Genomic DNA, 10,336 nt, shown 5'->3' with positions numbered 1-10,336 from the left:
GCATCAAACATTAAACTGGTGGGTTACTTTCCTGATGTATTGCATTGCAATGGTTTCACCATTCCGTCTTTAACCTATTATTTAATAAAAAATATATATTAAAAACATAATTTTATGCACGTTTCTCCACTTGAAATTCAAAATTCAAACTTGATGTTTAAGCTGCATTAAGGATTTTTTTTCTCTTTTCTAAATAGATATATATTTAAACAACATAACACTGATTTCTAATAAATTGAAGCACCTGTAAAAAAATAAACAATAATAATAACATTATGATTTTTCTTATTATACGATTTCTACCTCAAACAAACTCAAAAGAAAACAGCCCTGCGCTCTCTTTCGCCATCAAGGCCGCCTCTTCCCCCCTTCAGAGTGCGCTTTTGGCGGGTAGAGGGGCGAAACCGCTCCCCTCGCAGTCCTGAGGCTCGAGCCCAGAGGGTTTAGGGGGCTCTGGTGGTCCCCTGTGGGAGGTGACTGGCTGTGCCGGAGGGTCATTGCCTGTAGGGTCTCTAGGTTGGGCTGGGTGTGGGGATAGGGGCAGGTAGCCCTGGGACTGGAATATATCCTCCTCCTCCTCATCATCCCCCTGGTGTTGCTGCTGCTGTGGTTCCGTGTGGAGCAAGGTCGGCTCGGGTCGGAGGTCAGAGGGCAGGCTGAGGAAAGATGGGGCCCGCAGGATGTGCTCGTGGCGGGTCTCCAGCTCCGTCAGTCCGTTCCCGCTGAAGCCCATACCGTCGCCGTCCTCCAGCTCGTCCAGCTGCTGGAGCCAGGTGTCGCCCCGAGGCCAGGAGGGGCTAATGCTTGGGGTGGGGGGTGGTGGCGGGGGCACCTCCGGGAGCTCGTTTAGAGCCTCCAGCCTTGGCTCCTGAGGGGGGGGGCTGCTGGAGGTTTGGTTTGGGGGGGCCGGGGGGATGGTGCTTAGCGCGACCAGGCGTGGCCACTCGTCCTGCACTGGGGGCGGGCCCTCCCCCTCCCCACTGGCGTCATCGGGGCCCCCGTCCCCGGAGCCCGACTCGGCCAGGAGGTTAGGCTTATTGGTTTGGTTAAGTCTCTTTAGGTTGCTCAGCAGTGCAAACATACTATCTACATCCTTCTGAAAGTTGGTCCAGTCGTCTGGGCTGGGCCAGTAGTCGGCCCGCCGCTCATAAAGGCTCTCGTTCACACTGTACAGATCAGACAGTCCTTGCCAGTTAAAGTCCTCTGTGAAGTTAGGCAGCTTAACCCTTTCGTCCGTCCCATCCTGGCTGTGTTCTGTGGGAGAGAGAGAAACACACGCGCCGTTAGGAACTGCTTGTGATTTAGCACACACAGGTGAGTTGTAAGCCTCTAAAAGACATGCAGGCATGCCTGGTCTCTAGTCCCCTGTGCCAGAGATGACCACTGCACTAGTGCTCCCTCAAACACCACACTGGAGCAGAGCTTTGTGCCGGCATACAGGGCAGCACCACAACAAGCGTCCACACAAACTCAAGCCATAAGCAGAGCCAAAGGCAAACAAAACAAACAACGAAATTTCTTCTGATGAACTCAATATTGAATCCCACAGGATGCCATCTAGGGCAACACACACTCAGACAAACAGCACCAAAGGCTCCTCTACAGAAAGCAACATCCTGTAACAATGATGGTCAACAAAAAAACAAACAAACAAAAACAGGCAACCTGGAATCAAGAAGGAAATGGCCAAGCAAACAGGACAGAAAAGGTGAAAAAAGGGGGGAAGAAAGATGAGTGTCTGCAACATGGTGTCAAAAAAGGAAAAGGCCAAACACACACACGGAAAGATACACACACGCATGGCCCTCGTGAACTGGATGCACCCAAATGAGGCTGTTTATCTAATGATGACGTTCTCTTGTGTTTATGGGTGACTAAGCTGGAGTGGTGGTGGAGGAGAGGAGCGTGTGTGCCGTAGGCTACGGGATGGAATGGAGTGAGGTGTGGAGGAGAGGAGCGTGTGTGCCGTAGGCTACGGGATGGAATGGAGTGAGGTGTGGAGGAGAGGAGCGTGTGTGTGTGTGCCGTAGGCTACGGGATGGAATGGAGTGAGGTGTGGAGGCTGGTGTGGTAGTGCAGGAGAAGAGTGTGTGTGCTGTAGACTACGGTATGGAATGGAATGAGGCATGGAGATGGCGTTCCGTTGAGGCTAAAGGTCACTCACAGGGGCGATAGAACTGGCCTCCTCAGCTTTGACCACTTTCGGTGCTGCTGTTGCCTGGTAAGCAGGTGCCAAAGACAGAGAAGGTCAGGAGAGCGTTCACGATGCTACACTACTTCACTAATGCCAGGATTTCACAAAATGACGACATGGTTTTTTTAATAGAAACTAATGTAGTGAGAGTGTCTCAGAGCATCAGGACTGGATCATACTACAAGTGGTACGCTCTACCAGTTAGTGAAGTTTTTGTTTTTCAGGACGTTCAGAAGTTTTGTTTGTCAATCAATAATTCAATTTCATGTCACATCTTTTGGATAACTCAATCATGCTTCCTCAAATGAAGCAATGTGACGACTCCCGCCATCAGGCTTTTTGACAATTTAGCTTCCTGTGAAATGATGCACTTTATTTAAAAACCCTTTCAACACATTTAGTAAAATCACTGGCATCACTGTTCTCTGAACTGGTGTTTCTCAGTCCTGCGCCAATGGACACACACACACACACACACACACACACACACACACACACACACACACCTGTGCTGTGGGGTCAACTGAGGCAGGAGGGAGAAACTAAACTAAAACTGCTGTGAGATTGGTAAGATAAGATCAAGGTCAATCTGTCTTCTCTGACATAGAATCATTATAAAAAAATAAGAGAAGATGATATGTCCGGCTATTTAAGATAAAAAGCTAGAGTAATATTGCGTTGTCAGGATTTTCAGCACAGCCTTATTGTGTTTTCATGGCAAAGCGCGGACATTTCGGACATACGCTGCATTAAAGTACAAATGAATACATGCATTTAGATATACATGCAGGGTGGTGCAGTGATGAAAGTTTGTCAGTTCAATTAAAAGTGGTGGCGATGCAACATTACACTGGCCAAGTTGTAATCACTGTCAATTTCAAAAAATTCACTGGACTGTTTCATCTAAAGCTTTGGTTTAACAAATACTGGGCCAATTTACTTCTTTAGAAACAGACTTGGCAAGAGGCTTAAAACAAATCCATTCTTAAATCCAAATAGTCCGAAAAGGGTATTATGCTAGTTCTTGTTCTATGGGACTGAATACAGATACTTTGTGGGGACCATATTATAGGGATAAAAACCACAAAAATACAAAAAATGATGTAATGGTTCACACAGACTGAGGAAAGCAATTATGGTATAATTCTGCAAAAAATAAAGTCAAAGAAATTGTCAGCACAGAGATGAGAGGATAAGAAAAAAAATGAAGAAAAAAGAAACAGGACAACATGAAACATGGAGGAAAGCAAACAAACATGAAACAGGTCCCACATGACAAGCACTCAGATGAAGCACCACAAGCCAACAGCTGGAGGAGATGACAATGTGTGGCATCCTTATGGAGGTAAAGACATGGCAATGACTTACAACGATCAAATCAAAATGAGGCTTCGCACAACACACTGGTGGAATTATGGTTAGCGCAAACTCAGCATGCAACCACACATGTTTTTTTGTTTTGTTTTTTTGTTTGTTTGTTTATTTTAAGCGCGGATGCATCATGGGAGATTAGTGGAATGAGCTGGCCCATGCAGTTGTTACGGAAAGCCAGTGAGAACAAAAAGGGTGGATACCTGTGTGGTTCATAGCTTCCGCCATCTTTACTCCCTGATCAGGAAAATAAGAGCAGTCCAATGTTAATGCATCACTCACGATCAAAACAACTAAAACATTCACAGTCATTGACGTTCTTCATGCACAGCCTCTAGAACCCTACGGAGAAATGCAGTTAACATGATTTGATGAAAGAAGATAGAAAGGGGAGGAAGAGAAAAGAAGAGAGACAGAAAAGAGAGAAAGGAGACTGGGCTGGTTGACTGGCCGCTAAGGGTTCCTGTGGGGTTTCATTTAAAGTCAAATCTAAAGTTACCAGATCAGACACGGAATCCTTCATAAAGTACACACTTGTACAGCAAGTAGCAGATGCTACAGCACTGTCTGTTTGGTATTATTGGAGTGATTGTGATTAATGGTTGTTTGTTTGTGTGCTCAAGCCTTTGTTTCTGTGAAGAAACCTGAAACCAAATGAATCAAAAGGAGAAAAACTAAATGATGATTTGTGACGGACACCTGAAATGAGCGTGGCAGTGTTGACAGCCCTGCCTGCAGATTTCCTGCCTGTTTTAGATTACAGATCATTTTTGGAAGCCACGTACAAAAAAATTAATAAAAACTCCACCATGAGAGGAGCTTAGATCATCTTAATGACGTTTTGTTTTTCTTTAACCAGAAGCTGAGGCAAAACATGCCAGCATAAAGGCACGGCAGTGGCGGCTGCTCTCGCTGAGGCAAAACAAAACTGTGGCTTCATCACAGAGGTGAGGCAAAACAGAATGAAACTAAACTGACAGGCGCAACGGACCCGCTGACAGCCGACTCAAAGCTGCCGCGTCCAGTCGCCTTGTTGTCAAATGACTCACTGATGTTTCTAAAGTCAGCTCATAAATGGTGGCGTGGCTTGGAATGATTATTTTCATAAGCTTGCTGTGACTTGAAATACAACCGCAGAATCGTGTTGGGGACCTTTGTTGAGGAGAGAAGAAAACTGACGAGATTATTCCGTAATTGAGCCCTAGACTACTCCCTATCATCGCTCATCTATATTGCTCTGAAATGTCTCTGATCAACCACACAAGTCCAGGAAAAACAGACAAAAATATGAAACAGCTCTGGGTTTCCATTCGTTTGGTTTGCCTTCAAAAAAAGAGAGAGAGAGAGAGAGAGAGAGAGAGAGAGAGAGAGAGAGAGAGAGAGAAAGAGACACAAAAGTCAGAAGCATCCCGTTCAGGGTCAGGAATCAGATCAGGCAGATGTTGTCAGGATACCCAGGATTCCCTGGCTTGGAATTCAGCTGACGTTAGTTTTATATCTGGGGATGTTCCTCTGGGGATAGAATCTACCGGAAGGCATGATCACTGATCTTTAGTAGACGTGTGTGCATTCATAATTGAGCGCTTCAACCTCATTCCCATGCAACATGCAGCACCAAAAGACAGGAGAATGGACCAATCAAACGTGCCAATCCCACGCTGAGGTGGACCTGATCTTGTGATTAAATCTCAGTCAGTCATATGCAATGTTGTGTACATTGCCACTACTGGTCAGTGAAGGCAATAAGTGGTCTCACTTTTTTATCAAGTGTCCGCATTAAAGAGTACTACCTGAAGTAATTCATTAAACTACTAACTAATATACTTAAAGTACTATAAGTAAATAACATTTTAATAATCTTAACCTCCTTTAACAATATGAACTAACAGAAAGAATACATTGCTTAATACACTTATTAAGTTCTGGCCCTGGGCTCTGTAAAGTGCCTTGAGACAATTTTATTGTTTTGGCACTATATAAAATAAAACTGAATTAAACGTATTATACATTACATACCGGTACACACTTCCAAAGGACACGGAACATAAAGTTCAGCCGACAGACGAACCAACCCAACACCAACTGCTAACCTACTGGACTGACAGGTCTAACGTCCCCATGGCGGCCTGGCGCGCTGCTGTAGAGGTGGAGTGGGGGCGCTCACCTGTGTCCAGGCCCTTGGGCCGCGGGCTGCACTGCTTGTGGCCCTGGCAGCTACGCATCTCCATCAGCTGTTGGTGCAGCTGGTTCAGCACGTCTCGGTCCACCGTGAACACCGTGTTGCTCAGCTGCAACACAGACAGCGGGTATTCACAATTAGATCTTTTGCATTCATTCATTTATTTATTTACAGTAGAATTTATATTAGCATACCTTTCATCCATCATACGTCTACATTTACTACACTGTGACGACATTGTTAAAATGCAAACAGGGCCCATATTATTCACATATACATTCATAGCATTTACATTTATTCATTTAGCTCATATATTTACATTTTTTAAATGCCATCAACTCATATCTAATTCATTAAACGGCCATGATCTCATATTTAGATTATTAAACTAATGTTTTCCCTCAATCATCTGCCTCAGAATTGAACAAACCAGTAGACAAGGCAACATTGGGTAGGTGTTGAACATATGTACATGATGGGAGATTCTATGCTATGATTCTACGCTATGCTTCTAACTGGGATTACTGTGGCGTTCTTCTCACCTGGTAAGGATCGCTGTTCAAGTCGAAGTACTCGAGGAACCCGGTGGCAAACTCACAGAAGAGGCTGTTGTGGGTGTCGTTGATGGTGCGTAAACACCAGTACGTGTTGTTGTTGGAGCTGGTGCAGGCACAGAATCCTCCCACTGCAGGAGAACACCAGAGCACAGACAACAGTTAAAACATGCAGCATTTACGCTTTTTTAGGTGATTATCAATCAATATGGCAAACATTTGCTTTGTAAAAACTGCAAAACTACATTAAATTGGTTTGAGAGTCCCCTTTAACACAGACTCCAGTTGCCACAAAACTTGGGTATGTGAGCCAAATGATTCAGGCCTTATTAGTGTTAAAAGTTTTCTTTTTCTGTAGACGGTGCAGTTCACGTACAGTTCCAGAAGGGGGCAGTCGCCCAGTGGTCGTTGTTGTGGGCGAAGCAGGTAAGTCCAGGCAGACTGCAGTCGTCTCCCTTCTTCTGCCTCTTCCTCACCTTCCTCTCCTTCTTCTTCCTGCGGATCTCGTTGTACAGAGCTTTGCCGTCCACCTCCTGTGCTGCCTCCCTGGTAAACAGACAAGAGAGCCAATCAGACGCCAGCTCGAACAGACACAACAGCCCAGTACAACCCCCTGATGAACAGACTGCCTGTGCAGACAAGTGGCCAATCAGACCACAGTTCAATGTCCAAACAGACCAATTAGACAACACTCTGACCGTACAGCTGTCCAATCAGACAAGCACAATCAATCCCCGACTGTCTCAACCCGACTCATCACACCGACACTAACATACTGAACCTAAAACAGCATCAGACACTCAGAGACAGACAGCATGGTTGCTTCACTGATCCAAGATCAGTTCTCAGCCACTGTTAAGCCCTCTATACAAACCAGCTTTTGGGTTACCTCATCCTCATCATCTTCCCTCAGCCTCCTTGCCACGCAGCAGCAGCTGGTCCCCATTTGCCTACCAGACTCCCATTGCTTCCAGCATTATCTATTTGGCCCCAGCACAGGACATGCGCAAGGACTGCTAACTATGTTTGAAGGGGTGAGTTTGCCTCTGTCTGTTCCACGACCACACTGATTTCCATGCTACTCAGGCTATGACTTCCAGATCTGCTGAGTGCAGTGTGAGCAGGACTTGGTTTGACACGCTGGGTTTGATCCTGTTCACGCTTGTTTGGCATTTCTGTCCCGCGTCAGGAGGCCCGAGGAGAGCCTACAGCCAGATCCTGCCGGAGACCATCCACCCGCCCGCTCACCCACCCCAGAGAGGCGACGGCGCCGTGAAATCGCAAAACAATCCACTGTTTTTTTTTCCCCTACCAAACACACACACACATACACACACACACATACACACACACACCGTCTCACTTACGGGCCTGGGCACAGACACACACAAACACACACACACAAACAATCCGTGTGCGAGCCAAGAGCATAGTGTAAACCAGGCTCTAGGGTGACAAACTATCCCTTTCCATCATGATCAAGTAGGCATGCACCGCACATGAACGGGCGCCAACTGGTGAAACGTCGGATCACTGTGTCCTTGTGCTCAAGCTGTAAACCAAACCAAGCTGTAATTATCTTCTCACCCCACTGAGAGAACGCGCTTGCTGTATGAACTTAGCGTACGTTTCAACCGGTTGTGTTCAGGACAAAACCAGGTCTTAACACAGCGGACACACGCAGGACATACAGGGACACACGTCGACGGGGGACAACAAAACGGGGGGTGACGACAGAGACACACGTGGACACAGGAACTCACTTAAAGGGCTGAAGGTGGTCATTCTTTTTCTTCGACCTCTCAGGTTTGTTTCTTTGCCCTTTGCTAAAGTAGCTGGTTTTAGTGGAGAAGAAAAAACAGTGCCAGATTCATATGCTGGTTTGTCAAGACAGGCAGTAAATGATCAGAGAGAAACAGACAGACTTAAGCAGCAGTAGTAGATCAGCAGAGCAGTATTGGATGCTGGGTTAGTTTCATTACAAACACCTATATGACATTAAAGATGGTGGATGAGGGGTGGCTATAAAGTCTATAACTATACAAGTTATATGAGTATAACACCTTCTTTTCATTAGAATATAATTGCAGCATTAGCCCTGTATTTAATAGCCATGCCTCACATGTCAAGTCAATTGCTTGAAAGGTGCTTGCAAGGTGCTCGAAAGAGTCTTAAAGTGGACACAAATCTTAAAGTGGACACAACCTCGAATGCGACAGTGAGTCAGTCTCATTGAGCAGCCTGGGTAGAGTTACAGTCAGTTCCCCTCTGACTTTTCTCAGTGACATTTAACCAATCAGATGACACGAGAAACTCAAAATCAGGGATAGGACCTCTATAATGTCAGTCAAGAATGAGAACACTGATAGGCTGGGCAAAGCAGACAGGGGGGGCGGGAGGAAAGAAAGGGTATTTTCAGAGCTGTAGCTAGTGCCATCTTGATTAGTAAGCCTTGCACGTTTTAACTTTAAACCGACCACTACAAACCTCCCTAAAACACTAAAGCTTAACTGATCTCCTCCTCTCCATCAACGCCACACAAATGTGTGTAATTCTACACATGACCTCATAACCAGAAAGTATGATCCCTGATCAGGCCTTGTCCGTTTATATTCCTACAAAACACAGTGTGGAGACAAAGAGTGGGGACAGGGACGCTGCCTCTCGGGAGCCTAGACCTCCGTCCCCATCAGGACATCATGCCAGGTGTTAATCTGGCACATCTCCCAGCCCGGGGACCTATATGGGGCCTCCTCTCCGTCTCCTGGGAGTCGTCTGAGCCTGTGCGTGCCAGTGCTCAGAGTGGGAAACCAAGACCGAGGGCATAATGACACTTCTGCATCCGAGACGTAAGTAGACTGAAAGGCCAAGATGACACCTTTCAGCTTCCAAGAAGAAGCCGCCAAGCAAAACCTGGAATGTTAAACACACGCAGGGCTTCTAACTTTCCAGCTAATGACTATGCATGTTCCGTTGCAGAAAACAACCTGCACTCATGCCAAGCCTTACTTGGAGACCCCCTCTACGTGTCAAGTACGGGTCTTGTGGCTCCATATAAAGTTCTTAAAGGGGTTCATCAAACTCAATTCACAGTCTTAGAAATGAATTTTCGTCTCACAGCGGACATGCTAATGAGATGGGGCATGAAACGAGGGATGCATGGTGAGGGACACGCACCTCTTCTTGCCGCAGTCACACTCGCCCGGACGCCTCCTCTTAAGGTGACCCCGAACCTCCCGCAGGTGCTTGATCTTGTCCTGCAGAGCCTCGATCTGTCAGGAGTCAGAATAAGGGCAGCTAGCGTCACATATAGTTACAGGCATGCATGTTATTAGCACATGTGCTACCTGGATATGAGAATTAGGATGTTAGCACTAGCTGACTTTGGGAAGTTCATGATCTATAACAGATATAATACATCAAATAAATATAACAACTGACTGATTTCAAACACAAACCTCCTGGTCAATGTAGCTCTTGTGGTCTTTCCACGCTCTGGAGGACTGGTAGATCTCCCTCTCGCAGTGCACAGTGTCGTTCAAAAGGATGTAGCACCTATGAAGACACGATGGGATGAAGATGAAGATGAACTCGGCACGGCAAACTAAAGATATTAATGTTAATGTACAATCAAGATATTGGAGATTTATACAAGTGGGACCAGAGCTGGCTAGGGACTGTAAGCACTCCATTTCTTTTCGTCGTCACTCAAACACACCACCTCTTGATCTTGACCATGCACTGTACACACAACGACGTACTTGTGGGTGACTTTGAGGGAGTTGAGGTTGCCCACAGCATTGGTGTCGTCGGCGAGCATCTCCTCAGATCCGTCGTCTGACTCCAAACCAAAGTCGTCCACGGGCTCGTAGTGGCGTTTGCTGATGGCTCGGGGCCTCATGGCCTCTTGGTCGTCGGCCTGCAGATCCACGTCATAGATCTGCCCCTCAAACTCCACAGACAGGGACCTCGCCGGACGTGTGTGGACAAAGCGGGGCCTGTAGCCTAAAATGGAGGATTTTGCAGAACAAGTCTTTG

The 10,336-nt window shown here is 46.4% G+C and overlaps 1 protein-coding gene across 4 annotated transcripts in view; it reads right to left on the bottom strand.

Annotated features, from left to right (window-relative positions):
* Nucleotides 1-268: 268 nt before the first annotated feature.
* sulf1 (sulfatase 1) overlaps nucleotides 269-10,336 on the bottom strand; it is a 122,546-nt gene continuing 112,478 nt past the window's right edge. For 2 of the 4 annotated variants that reach the window (XM_042710296.1, XM_031583647.2), the window contains 8 exons: nucleotides 10,060-10,303; nucleotides 9,757-9,853; nucleotides 9,476-9,570; nucleotides 8,062-8,133; nucleotides 6,675-6,844; nucleotides 6,287-6,429; nucleotides 5,730-5,853; nucleotides 269-1,254 (listed from right to left, as the gene is read on the bottom strand). In XM_042710296.1, the coding sequence (XP_042566230.1) occupies nucleotides 371-1,254; nucleotides 5,730-5,853; nucleotides 6,287-6,429; nucleotides 6,675-6,844; nucleotides 8,062-8,133; nucleotides 9,476-9,570; nucleotides 9,757-9,853; nucleotides 10,060-10,303 (1,829 nt within the window). In that variant the 3' untranslated portion in view covers nucleotides 269-370. Of the gene's footprint in view, nucleotides 1,255-3,768; nucleotides 3,803-5,729; nucleotides 5,854-6,286; nucleotides 6,430-6,674; nucleotides 6,845-8,061; nucleotides 8,134-9,475; nucleotides 9,571-9,756; nucleotides 9,854-10,059; nucleotides 10,304-10,336 lie in introns of all 4 variants that reach the window. The other 2 variants (XM_031583651.2, XM_031583649.2) reach the window with 2 other exon arrangements.

The sequence above is a fragment of the Clupea harengus genome, chromosome 17 (assembly GCF_900700415.2).
Source record: "Clupea harengus chromosome 17, Ch_v2.0.2, whole genome shotgun sequence".
Classification (NCBI taxonomy): domain Eukaryota; kingdom Metazoa; phylum Chordata; class Actinopteri; order Clupeiformes; family Clupeidae; genus Clupea; species Clupea harengus.
Note: the sequence above shows the minus strand (reverse complement) of the source record. Positions and strands in the feature narration are given on the sequence as shown.